The 21,707-nt window shown below is 41.0% G+C and overlaps 2 protein-coding genes across 2 annotated transcripts in view; one reads left to right on the top strand and one right to left on the bottom strand.

The window, feature by feature from the left end:
* The window catches only part of LOC138022859 (contactin-3-like), a 37,108-nt gene extending 21,895 nt beyond the window's left edge, over window positions 1–15,213 (bottom strand). Inside the window, exons 1-6 of the mRNA XM_068869850.1 lie at window positions 14,900–15,213; window positions 13,736–14,017; window positions 12,183–12,482; window positions 5,614–5,898; window positions 4,450–4,737; window positions 1,392–1,658 (exon numbers count right to left, since the gene is read on the bottom strand). Coding sequence (XP_068725951.1) covers window positions 1,392–1,658; window positions 4,450–4,737; window positions 5,614–5,898; window positions 12,183–12,482; window positions 13,736–14,017; window positions 14,900–14,972 — 1,495 coding nt within the window. The 5' untranslated portion in view covers window positions 14,973–15,213. The remainder of the gene's footprint in view (window positions 1–1,391; window positions 1,659–4,449; window positions 4,738–5,613; window positions 5,899–12,182; window positions 12,483–13,735; window positions 14,018–14,899) is intronic.
* A 1,853-nt stretch (window positions 15,214–17,066) lies between these two features.
* Window positions 17,067–19,868, top strand: LOC138022793 (apical junction component 1 homolog). The gene has a single exon (XM_068869752.1). It carries the CDS (start codon window positions 18,251–18,253, stop codon window positions 19,283–19,285), a length of 1,035 nt encoding a protein of 344 aa, XP_068725853.1. The 5' UTR covers window positions 17,067–18,250; the 3' UTR covers window positions 19,286–19,868.
* Window positions 19,869–21,707: the final 1,839 nt, after the last annotated feature.

Here is a 21,707-nt window from a genome sequence, read left to right as displayed (position 1 = left end):
TTCTTGCCAACTGGATCCCATTCCAACCGCAGGGAAGCTGTCTGGGACCGGTCCTATTCTTAATATACGCTGCCGGTTTATTCAACATCACTGACAGACACCTACTCAACGCAGACAGTTACGCCAACGATACTCAAATCTATCTTTCTTTTCGGCCACACTCACCGGCGTCTCAGGATGCTGCGTTGAGGAATATCGAGAACTGTGTTGCTGCTTGGATGCTCTCTAACCGTCTTCTAATAAATGACACCAAGACCGGGTTTGTAATCATAGGATCCCGTCAGCAAGTGTCCAAGATTCATATCGACAAGATTATAGTTGGAGAATCTGCAGTCAAACCAACTAAGGTGGTACGCAACCTTGCAGCATGGTTTGATTCAATGAATTCTCACATTGGGAAAGTAAAACATTCCGCAGCCTTTACAACATCCGGCAGAGCAGGAAATTTCTTCAAGAAGAAACAACGAAGATTTTGGTGCATTCTTTCGTCGCCTCACATGTCGATTACTGTAACTCACTGCTCTATGGTTTTCCACACTATCAATATGACCGTTTACAAAGGGTTCTCAATGCAGCCGCCCGTGTCACAAGGTTTTGCTTCGTCCCTAAATTCGACCATATAACTCCCGTCCTGAGAAGGCTACACTGGCTTCCAGTTCGTTACCAGGTGATGTTTAAGATATTGCTCTTGGCGTATAAGGCCCTGCATGTAAAAGCACCATCCTACATCTCTGGCCTGTCGGTCGGTATAGCCTACGCTCTGACAGTCTGGATTTGCTAATGGTTCCCAGGACAATGTTTTAAACCCTCGGTGATAAAGCCTTTATCAAAGCAGGACCCTCCCCGTCGAATGAGCTTTCCGTTAACATTCGCAGAGCGGCATCAGTAGAGACTTTCAAAACCCAGCTGAAGACTTTCCTTTTCAGGAAAGCATTTGGCAGAACGTATTTAGCACAGATTTGTGGTTGGACACATTTTTCATTTTGGTTTTTTTTATTATAGAATTGATATGATTATTAATGGCGCTTTAGAATATTTATAGTTTTACCACTTTACAAATGTATTTTTATTTTATTTTTTTACTGCAACTTAAAACACGGCAGACACACAAACAAGGCACCTGGTAAGATTTGTACTGTATACTATCAAAGAACTCCTCTGGATCCCGTACTTTCGATGGACCTGCACACAGCTGTTTGGTAAATTTTAAAAAAATTGCTAAGGCTCTCCATTGCCTACTTACCATGATATGCATATCTGGACTTCTCATCAAAAGGTTGCTCCTAACTGATGGATTCAGTAACTCAGTTTGATTGTAATCTTCAATTACCTTAAATCATTTATCGATTCAAATTATTTACATTTGACACTTTTCATCTGAGAAAACCTACCGTAAATGATAATGTAAGCCATCACAGAAGCAGAACCTGCAATATTAGTTGCTTTGCAACTATATCTTCCAGCATCTTCCACAACAGAACTTGCAATGTACAAACTCCCATTGGATAACAAAGTTGCATGGCTGGTATCTATGGAATGACCATCTTTTTGCCATGTTACGCTTGGATATGGGGAACCCGAGGCACGGCAGTGTAACATTAAAGAACTTCCAGTGGTAACATTAGTTCCTTGGGGTCTTACTTGAAATGAAGGTGGAACTAAAAGGGAAGACAAGAATTTGTTATTGTACAGACAAAAGTGATACCTTTAAAATGATAAGGCAGCTTAAGCACAGACGTTTTTAAGGCACAATGGAAACAGGAAGTGAACATTTCATATGCAAGGGGTTAGGCCAGTAATTAAGATCCTTACTATCAAACAGTTATGTGTGAAATTTTTTTATTTGTTAAAATTATTGTAAATGGGGTTGAGCTAAAGCCTGGTTTCCATGTGATCTGCACTGGTCTGCGACTATCGGAAGCTGTTTTCGTCGGTCTTATCGCAGACGATCGTAAACACAAGAGGCAAATGTTTCCATTTAAATCTGAAGTGATCGCAGGCAATCCTACCACTGTCTAATCCTCCTGGAAAAGAGTAGAAAAAGGAGCGCGCTTACTTCAAGTCTGATTGAACGTGTTTCAAGTCAAACAATAGTGTGTCGCCGATAGGACACAGATCATCTCAGACATACGTTCCCATTAAAAATTGTCTTAGTCGGAAGCAATTTTCCCCATCATCCAGACCATGTGCCACAGATTGCCGCAGACGCCGGGGATAGATGTTTCTATATGTTTGACGTGGCGCAGACCTATTGGTGATCGTGTCACAGACCGATGCAGATCATATGGAAACCAGGCTTGATGAATGAAATATACTTCAAGTAAATGAGTGTGATTGTCATGGCAAGTGTAGTCCTGAGACAACATGAAGGACTGATGCTAAAGAATGATGCTTCAACAAACTAGGAAGTAGCCTGCGAACGCAGACGTATTTCCGGCGGTCGTTTCGGGGGAGAGCAACGACCGCCGGAAATACGTCTGCGTTCGCAGGCTAACTAGGAAGGCATATCTTCAAGAAGTCACCTTTAAGTTAGTTTGTAGTCAATTACGAACAGTTACTTTCGATGTAGTTCAGATAATGATGCCAGCTCAGGCTTACACTCACTGGACTCTCTTTTAGGCGTTGCTAAAAGAGGGTGGCGCAAAAGGTGAGAGCGAGCGTCAAGTTACGTTTAGCCTGGCCCAGACCTAGGTTAGCTAACCTATGTTAGACCTACGTAAGCTAACCTAGGTTTAAGTTAGGCTAACCCTTGCCCCTAACCCCTAACCCTCGCCTTTGACCTCACTCTCTTAACCCTTTTACCCTCGTTTTAGCAATGCCACTCTCTTTTTTGTCTATAAATCGCTCTGCAGTAAAACAGGTACAAAACAGGTAAAGAGATGGTTTTCTTCAAAAACAAATATTACTACCATTTGCGTCCATCCTTGAAGCGTGGCGGCGAATTTTGCGCGAAGTTTTACCTCTCAAACATTAACGGTTTGTCCGGTTATGTATCACTTTTGACCAATGAAACATTGGCAGTTATGTTGTGAAATTGACAACGTTTTTGACAGCATACCAGCATGTTTTGTTCCCTTGCTCTCGAAGTTTTCAGGTTGTTTGTGAGAGCGTTCGGGTTTGCCCTAATAACGTCTCTGCTGGTTTTGCAATGGAGACAAAAAAATTCAAAGTCAACAAGTTTGGAACGAGGTAAATTACCGTCCAGGAGTTCCTTGAAATCAAGATTTTAAATGCTCCTTGAAACACGGAAGAGAGTGTGTGCGCAGAATGCCCTAGACGCAGAAAGATGCTGAATCACGTATCTCTTCTTGGTAAAGTAAACCAAATTCCATATTTCGTGTCTTTAGAAACTCACGGGAGATAGATGTTCATAACTCCTCTAGATTCCTAAGCAGATTCATAAATATCTCCGCTCTCACGAAAACCTGAAAACTTGAAGAGCACGTAAACAAAGCCTGCTGGTATGCCGTCAAAAACGTGCTTAATTTCACAACATAACCGCCAACGTTTCATTGATCAAAAGTGACACACGACCCGACAAACCGTTGACGTAAAACTTCACGCAAATTCGTCACGCTTCAAGGATGCACGCAAATGGTAGTACTGGTATCACCTGAACCTACAAGTTTAACGGCCTAGCTTCCACGAGTCTCCTATAGCTGCTCAGTGGCAGAGCATCCGAACTAGTGATCAGAAGGTCGCAGGTTCGACTCTTGCAGAGGAGCAGTCAGATTTTTTTGCTAGTACCTCAAGGTCAACATTGAAGAAAATCATCTCTTCACGTCATGTAACGGGGTAATAGCATGTACCTGTCAGTACCACCTCCTTCATACAGGATTGGGAATCTCATTTATTTATCTGATAGGGAGATCAGATTATAACACAAAGTAAGAAAACACTTGACTATCCTCTTTTAATAGAGAGAATGAAGGAAACCTGATGCACGAACCTGCTTGATGTCGTCCACAACTTTGGACGAATAATAAAATAATAAACTCTTAAGCTGTTTAAAACCAGTGTTATAACCAGTTTGAATTTTAACATCTGTCCAATATGGCGGAGAAGTGGAAGTAACGTTGCATTGAGATCACGTCGCACATGTGTAACAGACATCAAGGAGATGCAGATGAAGTTGCCTTGCCTCCTTGCTAGAGAGGGAAATCAAGGAAACCTCTGCCGAGTTCAGGGTATTATTGGATCAAACTTAACGGAGATGCCATCAAATGACAACTTATTTAACTCTTCAATTCTTCATCCAAACTACTGGTGTGACATTACTGCATGACAAAGCAAACTGTTACGGTAACTGTAACAAATTGTCAACGTTAAAAAATACATGATCGAGTCTCCAACCTGTTAAGATACAAAAGTTTGTAGAACTTGCATTTAGTTAAATAAATATAATATGACAAACACTCTTAAACTCAATTACACTACTGATATACCAACCATGCACTGTGACAAAGGCCGGCAATGATGTTCTTGAAACGCCAAGAATATGATTTGTTCCGTCACAGAAGTAAATTCCCTCATCAGATTTTTTGATACTGGCAAATTTAATTGTTCCAGAGCTATCAATAGAAACATCAGGGCCTGGTGTGATCTGTGAATAGTTATGATACCAATGAATTGTGACATCAACTGGAAAACTGATTGGAGGAACACAAAGCAAATTGACAGGATCTCCAACCACTGCTGTATGATCCTTTGGGTTTTCAATGAAGGAAAAGTCAAAATCTGAAGGAAGAATTAAAAGTTCAAATAATAAACAAGTTAGCACCTTTTTTATCACTTCATAAATAAGATCCATTTTTTAATTTCCATTGCCATCATTATGATAGGACCACAAAAAAAGGCACTTAATACAAGTTGTGACAACTCTGTCAACTCTGTCAGCTCCTTTTTGTATAATAACTAGGCAATCAGTGCTATGATTTAATAAAGGCAAGTGTTACACTTACAATTTGTCTTGCAATGCCATGACAAGTCAAATTGCACAACACATTCAACAATGTGACACCCTCCAATTTTCTTGCAATTTGTCTTACAATGCAAAACAAGTTGCTAATTGACAGCAGTGAAAACACTTGACCCAGTGTTTCTTGCAGCTTTTCTCATTTTCCATGAACACACTAAAGGAACATTTTCATTGTCTGCATGGTGCCCCAAACCCTTGCATGACAGATAATTTTATTACACTTAGTCTACGCACGACTTTCCACAAATTGGTTTCTGCGACTTTTTAGGCCATTGCAAGATACATGTATGTAACAGTGCCTTCAGTCAACTATGCAATATTCTTGGCAGTATTTCATGATATTAATTTGCAAACTCCAGACAAAGAATACCGCATTCACACCAAAGCTTAAACACGTTTAAAAGCTGTTTAGTTAAACATGGTTTAAAATTGCTTTCTTGATACAAGTTACTACCTGAAATAATGTAGACTCCAAATTCAACACAATGAAGACACACATTAGAACTTACATGAATCCTACGTAAAATTCAATCTTTCAGCCTTCCGTTGCTCATAATTTTTATTTTGTTAAACTTGGTTGAATTAAACATGTTTAGTTGGTGTGAATCGGGTATAAGATTGTTTTTATCACTCACATGCCACTCTGAACAGGACAGCTCCACTTGAAACAGACCCTGCTGTGTTTGCTCCATTGCATTCATATTGTCCAGCATATGAACGGTTTACAGGCGCAGTAAAATAAAGGGAGCCATTACTCAAAATGTATCGGTCAAATCCATTTTGAACTGGTTGGCCATTAAAAGTCCAAGAGATTGTGGGTGGTGGGATACCAAGGATATGACACTGTAACAAGGCTGGAAGATGCTCAGCAACAACTTTGCTTGTTGGATGAATGCCAAAGTGTGGCTTATCCTGAGAAGCTGCAAACAAAATCAAGCATGTTTTTCACATTAGCATTGTGTTCGCCAGACAATAAACGTTCCAACAAAAAAATAACTGTACAATTCATCCTAATATACAAAACTCTTGAACTATACCAGATTATCTGTCAAGAGTGTCCCAGATAGAAAAAGGTCTTCTGGTTAAGGGCAATGATGATGATCACCAGCTTGAACATAATTTACTGCACCGCGACAACAACATTTAATGAAGCTAAATATCATTTTAGGCAAAGTTAAAACCAAGTCAATGCAGTGGTTTCTCCTGTGATATCTAGGGGGACTCCAGGGAGGTTTGCAGGGGCATTGCCATGTGCTTTGGCTTGAGTCACTGTGTTGCTTTCTCGCTTGCTTTTCCTCTCTGGAAAACCAGGTTCTTCATTTGCTTTGTCGCCCATTTTCTACAGAAGGTTAGCGCTACTTCATATTTCTCCGCTTATAGAGGGTTTATGCTGCCGAAACGCACAAGTTTGAGCGCTTATTTTGACATGGCCACTAACCCAGAAAACTCAAACTTGGATCCTTCTCCCGTCAGTCCAGAACTTTCTGTGTCAAGTTCTTCTTCTGCAGGCTCAGCTAGTATTGTGCCTGGTTCATCTTCAGGCCCTGGCTTATCTCTGGAATCATTGACCGCTTCCATCGTCAATGCAATTCGCACCGCCCCTTGACTCAGGACGCCTCAATGATCAGACCACAGCTTCCTCCTCTCCAGCCGCTATGCCTTCGGCTATGACCAGTTTTTTCTTGTCGGGCCCCAGTTTGACAGTGGCTTCTTCCATTGCACAATTACCAGCTTCTCCTGGCGCAGGTAGGCATATATTGGTCCCTTCCTTTGTTAATATGCTCGCCTCGCCAACAATGTCATCGCTCAGCTTGCCAGCAAGCTCACTCACACCGCCATGTGCTTCATCTTTTTCGCTTGGATTATCTTCCCTGCCCTCCTTGCCGTCCCTTCAGCAGCCTTTCATTGTTGGGCCCGGATTCTGGCCAGTTCTGTACAAAATAGTTTCGAACATCATCGCTGGAAAGCTTATCAATCTCGCCGAACTTCTCTCAGTTAACTTGCGGGAAAGCGAGTCAGAGCCTCAGCTTCTTTTCAATAGTACAGCTGTCCTAACGTCTTCCATTATTAAAGCGCCCCAAGCGCAAAGTCGAAGATATCATCGCTTGGTCGGAAGCCTTTTCCATCTTTTCTTTGATCCTCGCTACTTACTTCCCTTCCCGAGGGCGCGATTTAACTCTATATAAGCTTTTCATCTTACGCACGTAGCACTAATTCCAAGGCAACACCTGGTTGGCTTATGATAGAGCATTTCGCAAACATGCAGCTGCTTCTCGACTCATGGATTGGTCCAGTATTAATGTTCAGTTGTTTAACTTTCATGCAGCTGGCTCTAGCGTTCCATGTTCCTTCACGGAACCAAGTGGGAGTTCCTCTCCTGTTGTTTGCAACGTGTGTGGCGTTCTCTAGCATGTGCCGCTTCGCACGTCGCTGCTCTGTTTGTTCTTCCAACCATCAGGCCTTAGATTGCCCTCAGCGCAAGCAGAGAAACCAGATCACCAAGCCCCGATAGCAAGAAGCGAAAATGACATTAGGGCTTGCTCAATTTATGCCCGCTCTATAATTACGTTCTGCTTGTGTGTTATTTGATATCATGGACGATTATTTGCCTTTTGACTTTGCTTTTTGATGGAAGGTGTTTGCTACAGTTGATACATAGTAACTGTTTTGCCGCTGGGTTTTCGTTCGTCCTTTTGTTTTCACCTTATCCATGTGATTCATTAAGCATTTGCATTTTGGAGTGTTCTCCTTTCCATACCCTTGTCCATTAATTCAGGGATAGCATTTGTTCTTTCAGTGATATAAGGGACATGACATTTCAGTTTTGCTTTCTTGTACAGTAACTATGTTTCTGTACCTATTATCTTGAGTATTGCATTACCTTTCCTAGTTTAGAGGAACTCCTCATGGAGCAATTATTATTTCATTAAAGGTTTGTTTTCTATCTCCCTTTCTCTTGCAGTTTCAGTGAGCTTGCCTCCAGTGTCCTGGGTTTTTCTCCTTAATGTTAACCGGTTCGCCCTCGAGCTTCAGCACCATCCTGACCAGGCCTTGGTGTCTGTGGTCCTTCAGGGTGTTTCACAACGTTTTTATTTATGCCACAACCCTGGTAATTCCCTACCAAGACATCCGCATCCACTTACCAGCATCCTGACATAATTGATACATATTTATCAAACGAAGTTGCTTTAGGAAGCGTAGCTGGTCCATTCCTTTTCCCTTCAATTTGTAATTTACATGTTAATAGCTTTGGAGTCATACCCAAAAAGCACCAAGCTAATAAGTGGCATCTTATTTTGGACATGTCATCTCCTATTGGTGCTAGTGTTCTGAGGGAATGAACCCCGAGGATTTCCCTCTTCAATAATTATATACAAGGTGATGACATCATTAAGATGGTCTGCAAATTTGGTAAAGTCAAGTCTGCCTATTGCCACATTGCTTTTCACCCCTGCAACCGCTACCTTCTTGGCATAAAATGGCATTCAAGGTATTATGTGGGATTTAGCCCTCCCATTCGGTTTGAAGTCCCCCCCTTCATATATCAACTCAGTAGCCGATCTGGTCAAGTGGATCCTTAAGCATAACTTCCAAATATCTGACCTTTTACATTACCCTGATGATTACATCGCAGCTGGCCCTCCCAACTATTCCCTGTGTGAACAACATTTGTCCATTGCTTCTTCAGTTTGTACAGCTCTTGGCTTACCTCTTCACCCTGCAAAGAAAGTGGGTCCTACCACTTGCATGGTTACCCTGGGCAACAAACTTGACTCTATCAACCAATTGGCCCATTTGCCAACTGACAAAATGGATACTTTCCTTAATCTTCCCCATCATTGGGCTTTGTATCGGTGGTGTACCAAAAGACAGCTCCAATCCCTTATCAGCCATCTTCAACACGCTGCTAAAGTGGTTTGGCATGGTCGTGCCTTTATACCCTGCCTGATAAATCTGCCCCAACATTTCTGCCAAGATGACCATCCCATCCATGTCAGTGGCTCAAGTACTTGGCTTCCTGGAACGGTATTTACTTTTGGGTTTACCCCGGCCTTTCTCCCCCATTCAATTTGGAGATGTCCAGTGACGTGTCTGGGTCTCTGGAGTTTGGTGCAGTCATAGGCTCACACTGGTTGTTTGGCCAATGGCCGTCAGTACTTCAGTCCTCGTCTATTGAGTACAAGGAACTTTTTCCCATAGTTGTCTCCGCTTATGCAGGGTTTTCAAATTTAGCCGGCGCCCGGCGCAAGTCACCGGCTACTTCAAGCATTTGCGTCGGGTACTTTTCGTATTCCAAATTTTATTAACAACACAATTCTGTTTCACCAAATCATAATCTGATTTTTTCGAGGAAATAAACGAATGCGGACTGACGAACAGTGCGGCTATTACATATACCTTTTGATCTTCGAAGCGATAGCTTTTTTTAGCGGGAAAGTCTGCTCGTGTTCACAGACTCTCATTTGAACGTGCATGTATCGGCGCAGCAGCAGATTTGTTCTCACGTGAAAGTTGCAACATGAAGCGGAGGCAGCAAACGATGTTGTCTTTTCTGTCAAGTGCGGAGAAGTCTCGAAGAGAAATAGGTAACAATAATTTTAGGAATAAGAGTTAACAAATATTACGTGTTGTTGCAGTTCACTGTTCTGAAAGTGACGATAAAACAATATGCCGAGGTTGAAATGACCACAGTATCTGTAGCTGTAGCGGCATCCGTGTGTTGAATGAGAAGGCAGTCTTTCTCGTGAAATGTTACTCATTATGGTCTTGACTGCACCAAATGTATTTTCAAGAAAAGACTGAAAGAAGTCATAACAAAAAAAGCCTTCAACAGCGCAAGTGTTTTGAAATTCAGACAAACGAAACTGCGAATTGCAGCGAATCGAAGTAGAAAGGAAACAAGACCGCTGACCTTGTTATGATAATACTTCATGTATGTAAAAGGAAATATATCAACGGAAGCCGCTTTATGGCAATATTTCATTATTCCGTTGATTCATCTGCAGGCTGCTGTCATCACGATGAGATAGTGCTCCGGCTACTTTACAATTTCCTCCTGCTACTTTTTTTCAATTTGAAAACCCTGTCATGTATGGGGTTCTCCGTTTCCTTCTAATGAGTTGCCCCTTTGCTTGTTTGCTACCCATCTCTCCTCTTCACTTTGCTCAGCTTCGACCAAGCTTTATTTATCTGCAGTCCGTTCCATGCACATTGACCTTGGTTTTCCCTGACCCATTGGTTGACTTCCTGCAATTGCAATGTTAATGTGTCCTGCATGGGATCAAGTGGACTCAAGGATCACCAGGTTCCTCTCGCCTTCCTATTACAGACTACCACATGCTTGTTATATACCAGTCCCTCTCCTTTACCAACCACAATCACGTGATGTTCTGGGCCGCATCCACCCTTGCCTATTTTGGTTTTCTCTGTGCTTCCGAATTTACAGTTTCATCCTTATCAGCGTTAAATCCCCTCATTCATCTGTCAATCAGCGACAGTGCTGACTGGATTCTCATGCCTTGCCTTCCTGTCGTCAAATTAGCATCAAGGCTTCCAAGATCAACCCTTTTTGGAAGGGCAGCCACATCTACATTGGCATGGGTCATCCGCCTCCCTGTGCTTTATGTCCTCATGCAGTATCTAGTCCTCTATGAGGCCAGTCTCCTGACCCCTTGTTTTCCCTGTGATCTGGCCACCCTCTTCCTTGTGCTCTGTTGACACGTTGGCTTAAAGATATTTTCGCTGCTTCTGGGAGTCTCAGATTCAGGCTTGGTGCTGCAACTGTTGCTGCTCGTGCTGGTATTCCTGATCATGTTATTCAGGCTATGGGGAATTGGAATAGCGATGCCTATAAACTGTACATTTGAACTCCTGCAGAGGTTCTGGCTCAAGCAACCTCCTTGCTGTCACAATGACTATGGCTTTTGGTAAGTTCTCTCTGTCACTTTTTCTATCTTGTGTGCTTCAGCTTGCGCAGCACTCCCTGTGATCTGATATCCTGCTTATGTAATCATTGTGCCTCAGCCAACAACAAAACAAGTTGCTGCCCCATAGGTCTGCAAGTTTATCTTATTTGTCTGGTGACTGACTTTTGTAGTCATTCTTGCTATCAAGCAGCGCCTACGTATTGCATTTTGTTGCATTTGCCTGTGGCGCTGCATGATGACCATGCGACCAACCCTGCCGTTCAGCTGGTTTGCCTTTCAGTATTTGCTGTTGCTGCATATTGCCTGTGGTACTGCTGATAGTGCTACTGAAGATGTTGGCCGTTTTGGGTTTGCCTTGCCCTTTGCATACTGCCATTGTCATTGCAACTGCATGTAGCAGTCAGTGAGTCTGCCTTGTCAGGCTTGGCCTGCTGCTTTGCCCCACACGTCTTGCTTGGGCTGCGGGTGTTGGTGCTTGGGGTGTTTTTTGGAGGTAAGGATGGTACCATGGCCTCCAGTCCACAGACCCTCCTCTCTTCAATCACCCGCTTGCTTGGTGGATACTCTTGGGAGGTGGACTGTGGCTCAGTTGCCATGGTGACCTCCTTGCCATTGAGGAGAGTGTTCCTCCTCTCTTGCTACCTTTATGGCACCTACCCTCCAGTAAATTGGCATAGTGTTTTAAAACCGAAAAACAAGGTTTTCTTTGTCCCTTGGAAAAGACCTAAGTCTGGAATTTAAAAGTAACAGTACCTCATGTATTGTCCAATGAGCATAATTAGATCAACCCACAATATTACTAAATTTCAAGTTTCCCTGAAAATTCTTGTTTAGAAAATCACTAGTCTTTCTTTTTGGCTACGATTTTGAGACATCGTTCAACCCAGTTTCTTGTCAATAAAAAAATGCAACAAAAAAGTTACTTGAGGGTTACAAAAAAGTTGGCATTACTTGTTATGAGAGATTGCTGAGGAGATCGTAAGAAAATGTATTTTTTTTCTAGAATACAATATAGTACTTTCAGCGGCTGGGTTGAAAACATGGGTCACTTTTTGACGGGTCACTCAATGCAGGTCATTGTTTTACGTTTTTGAAAGTCATCCAAAACCCTCAAATTATTTGGCTAACCAACCTGTCAAAAGTGACCCGTGCTTTAGACCCGCCGACTTTCAGCCAGAATAGAGCTGATCTAGACAGATTAAATGATTACAGTAAGAATAGAAATGCAGCACCTATGATATTTACATATAAAGTTTCATCAGAATTTTGTTACTCACGCTGAACAGTCAGGTATGCTGTCCTGCTCTTCTGTGGCTGATTTGGTAACAAGGGATTAACAGCCACACATCCATACCATCCTGCATTGGAAAACGTTAGGCTCCCCACAGAAATTGCAGATGATGTGGATTTTGTGTTTGGAATGTGGTGCAATTCCCCTTTAGCAAAATAGTTTCCATCCTTTTCCCAGTGAATGGAGGCATAAGGTAAACTTTCTTCAATGACACAATCAAAAAATGCAGTTTCTCCAAGTCTTTTTGTTGTGTTATCTGGATGGGTGGAATACTGAGAATGTATATCTAGAAAAAGTTCCATCAAAATAATATTATTATTATTAATTATTATTATTATTATTATTATTATTATTATTGTTGTTGTTGTTGTTACTATGGTAAGCCCGTTCATCTCAAATTGTAACATTTCATGTTTACTAATAATATATGCGAGAGACTTAAAACTGTTTTATATTCATCAAGAACTCTACAAATGGTTGGTAGACACAACAGCAACTTTTTTTTTTTTTTAGAAAACTATTTACGATATGTGAATAATTTATAAATTGGAAAAAGACAATTAAGCATTACTAAAGAAAAAGCTAATAAAAAAAACTAACTAATAATAGTAATAATAATAATTTAAAATAATGATCTAAAACATATTGGTCTAAAAACGTATTGTACATAAAAAGTCTTATGTATCAAAGAGGAAAATTGATAGTGATAATAATAATAATAATAATAATAATAATAATAATTTAAAATTTTATAGTACCCAAATATCTATTTGAATATAATCAGAAGCACATGGCCTTGAAATGTGTAACTTGCAACTCTTTTCCTTGGAACATTACGCTCAGGAAAGCTGGGGATTTTAGGACACAAATTTTATGCCCAAATATGGACAAAAATACGATCGAAGCTGCACGAGCAGGAAAATGCACAAGCCACATTACATCCATTGAAGTAAGAAAATTTTTAAACTAAAAAGCAGATCGAGTTAAACGCTTCAAGGTCATGAATGAGCTCATGAATGAGCTTCTAATTAACTTAAAATGGAAAAATAAAATGAAATACACATTGATTACAAAAGCACATAAATAAGGTTGAAGAACAACTTTAAATAAAATCTTGTATTAAATGGGGAGCCAGTGAAGCACCAGCATCATATGATGAAAACATGAAGTAAGGGAAATAAGTCTTGCCGCTGAATTCTGTAGATGCCGTAATTTGACGACGTGAATCCGCAGGCAAGACATACAGGAGATAATTACAATAATCAATACGACTAATGGGCATGCACCAGTATTTGGGTAGCTTCCGTAGTTAGAAACTTCCGGATGTGCTTGATGTTGTATACAATGCATGTGAAAGTAAGCAGCTCTACTCGTTTTGTTAATGTGATCATGGAGAAATTGAGGCTCATATCCATTCACGTTTCAAGATTCCCAGAGAGACGGTAGCACAATCAATGGTGAGATAACACATTTTGACTCTGGTGAAACCACAGAGTAAAAATTAATGAACTTAGGTAGCATAAGAGACCATAAACTCACAAGCTTCTCGAACACTTGCTGTCCTGCTGTAAATAATTTGTGAAGTTCCTCTAACTGTTGCTCCGCATAGAAAAGTGCCAATGCTGTTTGCAGGAATACTGCTGTAAAACAGGGAGTTGTTTACCAGCTGAGTCCATGGTTTGTTTGTTGGATCAACCAGCCAATTAGCATTGTTTTTCCACGAAATATCCACAGGTTGAGGGCCACTGTGCTGTGCCTGACAGTTAAGAAGGAGAGTGCTCCCAATCGCAACGATATGATCAGCTGGCTCTATTGTAAAATCTTTAAAGTAAAGTATAATTAAAGTTACATCATTCCTTTTGACTTAATTCATGTCATATTGCAAGTCACCCGCTCACCCTGCACCCTCCATCCCCAAAACAGAAATAATCTCTCTTCCATTGTCATGTTGTTTATGTCAGGGTATCTGCTCAAATATACCATGCGAATTACCATGGTAATATGTGTCCCCCAAATCCTCAAGTAAGAATAAACAGATGCCTTTACCCAGGCTAAACATAATGTTCAACTGTACCCATACCTTATTGTTGGAAATGGGAAAACGAAGCAATTAGGCTTCGACGTAAACAGACACTTTGTGTTGGATGTCAAAAATTGGTGCGCATCGAATTATTAGGTGCATTTCTGAACATACATGTTTGTCTTGGAATTAGTGTCTAATTAGAATAAACTTATAGCTAATGCTTGAAGTCAAGGATCACTCTGTTAGCTGTGAAAGTTTTGAAAGTTTTGAAAGTTGTGAAAGATATGATACGCCAGGCGACCTAAAATCTTTTGTCAGCATGCTCTGTTTTTAAACCAAGTGAAACATCAAAGTATTAAAGACCTACGCTTCCTGTATCACTCTTAACGATCTGATTTGCCGCAACGGAATATTTTAACACTGACACTGATATTAACCCATGAAGAATATTACAAATGTAAGCGACGGATGTATAGTTCTTCTTAAAGCCGAATAAGAAACATTTCACCTTAAAGAGATACAGAAATAAGAGACAAGCGCATTATTCGAAAACAAGTGTGCAAGGTCCTCATGCAAATTAGCGCTCCGATCATGTGTAAGCTTGTGATCTTGCAAATTTTAAGTACATCTAGCGATACATGCCCTCATTTTACTTCTCATACTAAGTGTTATTTACTTACTTAAACTCCATGACTGTCTTGCGAATAAAATTGATCCGAAAAGGGTTGTGTAAAGTAGGCTAGCGAAGCTCATTTCCAAACGAGAAGCGCAGTGAGAGACCCATTAACTATCAAAATACAAGAACCGTGACGTTCAAAGTTATTAACTGCTGTTTTAGGCGTTCGATCTTATCCCTCCTTGAGATTTCATCGCAATATTGCTTTTCCGAGTGATCGTTACAAACATTCCACTTCCGAACAACTTTAATACCTTCATCGTCTGACAAAACACAACATTGATGCGTTACTGGGGAGATGGAAGCATTCAATGGAATGTCGGATGCCGAACGTGTGCCCGCAATATGTTGCACAGCGATTCTACCACAACCGTGTGAACTTGATCAAAGTTTTAAACGAGTTCAGTCAAACTAGTTTTACTTGTTACATTAGTTCCCCAAGCAAAACTTGTCTTGAAAAGCCAAGCTTCTTCTGCCCAAGTCCTGTTTCATCCTTTCATCCAAGCGACATCACAGAAAAGATAAACAACAAAGAACGTCGTTCGCATTTTCCAAACGTCTTCCTCTTCTTTTTAAGCAAAGGTGTTTGTGGTTAGCATGCATGTTTAATTGATAAACCATATATGCTATTAACTGAATAGAGTGTAATGTGAAGTGCTAGATTACACTCTATTCAGTTAACTCTGTTTAAAATATAAGTGCTGAACGGCCAACGTTTGTATAAACGTAACCATTCCTTGTACATATATGCTATTGACAACTGGCAGGCTTCAGACAGCTAGGACAATATGGACACTCGAAAGTTATTGGTTTTGTGCAAAGTGATTGACTTAACCAAAGGTGAAGCCAATCGAAGGTTACAGAGTTGGGGGCAAGAGACAGTTTCTTGCCCCAACTTTCGTGCGGCCAGTTTGCGGAAAATCGTTTGAAAGCTCTTCTTTCCAAAAGGAACACTTGCTACGCATGCTATTGCAGTCCATAATTGGACCCTGCGGCGTTAATGCGACCACCCCGTCCATACGACCAATTTTTCACGGCTTAACTTAACGGTGGTCGTATTAACGGGTTCCACTGTACACAGACACACTCGGAATCTTAAAAAGGAACATGTCTAAAAAAACAAAAAAAAATCCTTTTTTTTTAATTTTGCTCGGGATTTTATATTACGTCTTTCAGGATTTAGGGAGATTTTCCACCATTCAGCGTTTTAGGATTTGGGGTGATTTTCCGTCATCTTGCCATTCCGCAAAACCGTCATTCCGTGTTTTAGGGTCGCCCGCTAAGAGAAAGACAAGGTTAAACAGTCCTTTCCGGAGTGGCTGTCGCTCCAAGCGAAAATTTCCCCTGGAAACTAACCTCCGGTCTCGATTTCTCCATAAAATCAAAGCAGAGATCTTACAGTTCCTTATCGATTCACTCGCTACTCAGTTCCATTCAAATATCGTTCGCTTGGCTGTGGAAATTTCGAAATAGGCTCGTCCAAGCTGCTGTGGGCACAAAAATTAGCCCGATCGGGGGTACGTAACCACCGACATTGAAACGCTAGGTTTGATCGTCCTTAGAAAGCCGAAGCCACAACACCGCTTGAAAGCCACGTACGAACCTGTTAATGTCGGGAGCTTTGTTCCACCGGGTTCAATAGTTTGAGAATACACCTGATTCACATCGCAGCGTTCGGGCAAGCGGCCGGGGCTACATTAGTCGACTGTATTTCGACGATGAGGTTTCTCTATTCATGTTGCATCGTTTGTGTTGTTTGCGTGAGAAACACACTGTATTAATTATATCAGTTTATATCATAACAAAAATTCACTTAAAACGCCAGGAGTTAAGAGTGGCGTTATTATTTCCAAACTTCTTAACCAATATTGAGGTTTTGGACAGTCCAAGGACAATTTACGGGTCTGTTGCCTCTCTACTGTCACGAACGTTTCTCGGTCAATTCCAATAAACAACAATGCACATAAACGTAAGACCTAACGGCCATTTAACTTAAAATATTGCCGTTTGAATTTCCAATATAATAATTGAACAGGGTTTGAAATGTTTTATACAGCAATGCGAAAGGCCGCCCCCGGGGCAACTGAAGCTTCGGCGCGCCGTTCGCTTTCACGTCTGCACGGAAATTATTCAATGTTGTGAAGTGGTGAATGTAAGGAAGGCCTGTTGTAGCTGAAGAAAACTTCGAGAAAATCCCTTTTTATTCTTTTATGTCTCTCAAACACGGACAACATTATTATTGTTCTTGTTTGGCTAGCTTTAAATATAAATGAGACTCTTTCGCAGTCTCCGTGCCGGACGTTTCTGTTTTAGTCTTAAGCGTTTCCGGAGCTTGAGATTCGTCAAATTCATTTCCATTTGAAAAAGGTGACAAAGGATCAATCGAGACCATCTCATCGAATCTCACATACACAAACAAAGATGGTCGGCGATCTTGTTCCCTCCTCTAGTTTGAAATTGCAAAAAAAAAAAAAAAGAAGCTGAAGTCTTTCTAACAAGGAGAACCGTCACGTATTAGAACGAATACCAAAGTCTTCAAAGAAAAACGGTTTCTTCAAGAAACCCTATCGTATTGGTGATACTTAATAGATTTTGTTTACATTTGAAATTTACGTTATTTTGATCATTAATTGTTTGCAAATACACTAACCGAACTCTTATCTTTACTAATGAGGGCAGTGAAGCTTAGCTTATTACTCAACTGGCCAGAACATTATTATTGCATTGACCCAATTACAGACTGGCCACAAATAAGTCACGCACAACGAGAAAATGGCAGTCTTGCCAAGTCGTGAAACCTTTTCAGTATCGGGAGGCGCAAATCCAAGGCTTTACAACATCTTAAAGTCACGAATTGAAAATTATACATAATCAAAGAAAATTTTAGATGTTTAAGTAATGAATGCCCTGTTTTGCCTTCTTCTCTTATTTATCCGAGAGTTCACAAGATTCTTATCTCATGACTATCGAACAGTTTATGAATGGAATAATAATTATTTCATCAGCAGGGAGCGCAAAAATATGAGAGAAGAAACGTTGATCCTTACAATAGTAAGTCTATAAGCCTAATGGCGCTGTGGTTTCAGGCACATATTGATTGTTAACTGTTTTATAGACTTACTGAAGGCATTGTTTTCAAGTTAACGCCATGTCGAGACTTTGTCACTTGGTGTCGTTTCTGATTGGTGCAAAAGACAAAAGGTTACATTGCTGACCAATCAGGCTTGCAAATGACTTTGTTCCAAACAGCTGCAAGTCAAAGCCCAATACACTTAGTGGTAATGTTTATTCTCATAAATGTCACAAGAGGCAAGCGTCGAGTGGCAAAAAGCAAAATTCGCTTTTACTCGCGTAAATGATGTACGTCTGTATTGGAAAGGGCGGGTGTCGAACAAACCGCCGTCGCTCGCCCCAGTATGGTGATATGGTCCCTGTGTCACCGTCCAAAGTCAAACAAAAACAACAGAAAGCGAAAGACAAGTTCAGGACGATGAATGGAAATCATCCTTCGCTGGATTATTCACCAAAAGCTAATAACTTTCAAGAGGAATATGCCGCAAACGCTAGCGTGCTATCTTTGGACGTTAACGACAACCAAAAAAATCCTCTATCGCCGTCTCCGTCGAAATCTAACACGCTCCCTCGACGATCTCATGGTGGAAAGACGCCGCCACAGAAACCTCCCCGTGGATTGCCGCCAAAGCCACCTCGACTGATGGAAAGAAGGTTATTTACATGCGAGAATCCCTCATGTCAAAAAGAGGAAGAACTATTAGGAATCGTGGCATTAGACTTCAAATCTTGTCCTTCTTGCTTTACACATTACTGTTGCGTCGAATGTCGAAGAATTCACTGGAATGAGCATAGAATTGTTTGCCACTACGGACAAGCTGATAGCCACATGAAATTGATTATTAGTATGTGTCATGAACACGGCTCCTTGCTGCAATATTTGAGTGAAATCGCTCGGCAAGGGTTTGTAGCAAAAGGACGAGGGGCTGTCATGGTTGTTTTTCTTTCGCCAAAAGCCGCTGAACTTTTTGTGGACACTGGAGTTGATTATTTTCGCAATCCAAGAAACACGCCTACTTTTTCATCGACACAAGACCTTGTGAAAGCCGGGGTCTCTTCGAAGCACCAAAAGAATCTTATAAGTTTGGTTAAAAATTACTCGCCTGCTCAGGAAATGGTTTTGAACATTGCAGTAGTTATTGGAAAAAATCTACCTAAGATACCTTTACCTCGCAACAAGGAACCTGCGGTAATTGCACAGATTAAAGTTTCTTTCAAAGGCAGAAAGTTTTCGAGAACGTTCAGTCCACAAAACAGCCAAGAGTTTGAGATCAGCTCTAACAACGTGAGCGACCACTTACGGAGAAAATCTCTTTAAATTCGCATTCGTTCAATTTTTTTTCTTTAGTTTTAAATACATAGGTTTTTTTCAAACACCGGACTGACGCAGTGCAATAAATAATATATGTTTTCGCTTAAAGATTTCTGGTCGTGGAAGCAAAAATGTAAAAATCTCTCAGCCTTGTGGGTTGTAGTTCAGAGAAATTTATTTTCTTTCCGTTTTTCGTATTTGATAGAGTTTATTCAGGAAGCTTTAAAGCGTTTTAACATGCTGCCATGTGGCTTAAATATTGTACGGTGAAAGTAACTAGCGGAAAAAGATCGTGTTTCTCGCATGAGAGCATTGATTGCACTCGACCTGTCTAATAAATAATGAAACACCACACAATTTGCATACCCACTGGGGCAGCAAATTATTTATATTTTAATGCTCAGCGATGACGCAAACTATTTTGTCCATTTCGGAAGTTATAAAATATTATTGTTCCTTACTTGTCTAGAAAGATGTATATGAACGTTTTCTGGATTATTTAAAGGAATGGCTGGCAAAAAGTGCCAAAGATTGTTTGAATAAAAGGATAAATGATCAGTAATGATCGTTTACACAGAAGTGATATTTGTTACGTATCGTAAAGTTTTATTGCCTTTATTAATTGTCAGTGAATGAAAGTAGCGCAGTGGGCGAGAACAACTTCAAAAATTTTAAGGATATGCGTAACAACACAACGGATGACTGTAGCAAGATTAAAAAGGAAAGGAACGGAAGAAAAGGAATTTTATTGATCTCTAACGAGAGGCTCTCTGCCTTCTTAGCCAAAATCGTTGGTTAATGACGGTAGGCGCTGACTTCTGCTTGCAGGAATGTAATGCTTGCACTTTTATTGACCTGCTTAGAAACACATGTCGGACTTGATGACATGCTTATTGAGATGTCTTGCGGTTCACCAATTGCGTCATAATACTCTGTTACAAAATCGGTCACTAAGCGGAGCGAAATACGAATAACTGGTTTTAATGAAACTTGAAGGAAAAAAAATTCAGTGTTTATTGCCATATCAGGAAAGTCAACCGCGCAAACTAAGCTATATATCACTTTTTCATTGGTCTTCAATGAAACAGTCGAACACTGACCGGTAAATGGTTTCGTTTTTTTGATAGAATTTTCTCTTGGTAGAGCAGATTCAATTCTGACATATCATGATACTACTTAGGTCTGGAGAATTTTGGATGTAGTTAATAAGCTTCATTCAAACTTCTTCATTGCGGAGTAGCACCCAAAAATCATGTTTGCTATTGTCAACCTGGTTACAATGAGGACATTAGCCTGGGGAGGGGGGGGAAGGGACTCCCATATGGAACAGACGGGGATGCTCGTCGGAAATTTTGAATTTAACCCCTAAAGGAGACCATCTGGGCGTGGCTCAAACTCAAGCTTCTGTTTCTCTAAGCGTAATTCTGTGTTTCTTCGCGGAACCCTAAACGAGACTTGGCGGCTTAAAATATTGGCGCTTTGCCCGGAACACCCTGAGCGAGACCAAAATCCAAAATTTACACCCCTAAGCGAGACGATGAGTATCCCCGTCTGTTTCATATGGGAGTCCCCCCCCCCCCCCCCCCGGGGACATTAGACCCTCAATTCTCCTCCCATTTTGATTGTTGGCTGCGGCTTGAATTGACGAAAAACGGCAAGGCATTAGGCGGGTTCATACTGGGATCCAAATAGGCCATAAGTGCGACAGAAAAGCGAGTCAACTTGAGACTTTCGTGGCTCCTTATCACCTTATCGTGTTGCGATTTGCTCAAGTACGCTTTCGAGGGGATAACACTGGACTTGAAATCGAACCGTTCGCTTATCCGAGAATATACTTCGTTTCAACACTTAATTACCTGCATTTCTTGCTGTGTCTGCGTTTCTCGGGTTACAAAGTAAGGTACTTCAACTAAAATAAACCCCGTTCACATTCAAAGTAGAACTCAGGCATACTGTAAGCCGCTGTTGTAACACGTTGAAACTTTTAGCTGAAACTTGTGTGTAACGGCGCTGCGAAGCAAGTTTCAGGAGGCATTGCACCGACATGGTCGGTTTCGTGACACTTTTTTAAACTTCCGTTGCGAGACAAGTTTCACGAAAAGTAGAAATGCTTTCTACTTCTGCAACGGTCGCAGCATTCGCAGTGCGGTGATAAAAGCAGGTGTTTCACCGTGTAATACCGTGTAATACCATTTCGTGAAATTGGTCTCGCTCACCAAGTTACGCTGCTTAAGCCAATCAGAAATCGATGCAACGCCTGCTGAGACTTTCTTTGCCGCGCCGTTGCTCACAAGTTTCAGCTAAAAGTTTCAACGTGTAACCGGGGCTTTAAAGCCTTCTTACTTCTTCAGTATGTATAAACCCGCCTATTGTATTGCTAGTTGCCAAACATTGAACCGTATGTCACCAGCTTCTCGAGAATGGAAAA

Source organism: Montipora capricornis, chromosome 2 (genome assembly GCF_036669925.1).
Source record: "Montipora capricornis isolate CH-2021 chromosome 2, ASM3666992v2, whole genome shotgun sequence".
Lineage (NCBI taxonomy): Eukaryota > Metazoa > Cnidaria > Anthozoa > Scleractinia > Acroporidae > Montipora > Montipora capricornis.
Note: the sequence above shows the minus strand (reverse complement) of the source record. Positions and strands in the feature narration are given on the sequence as shown.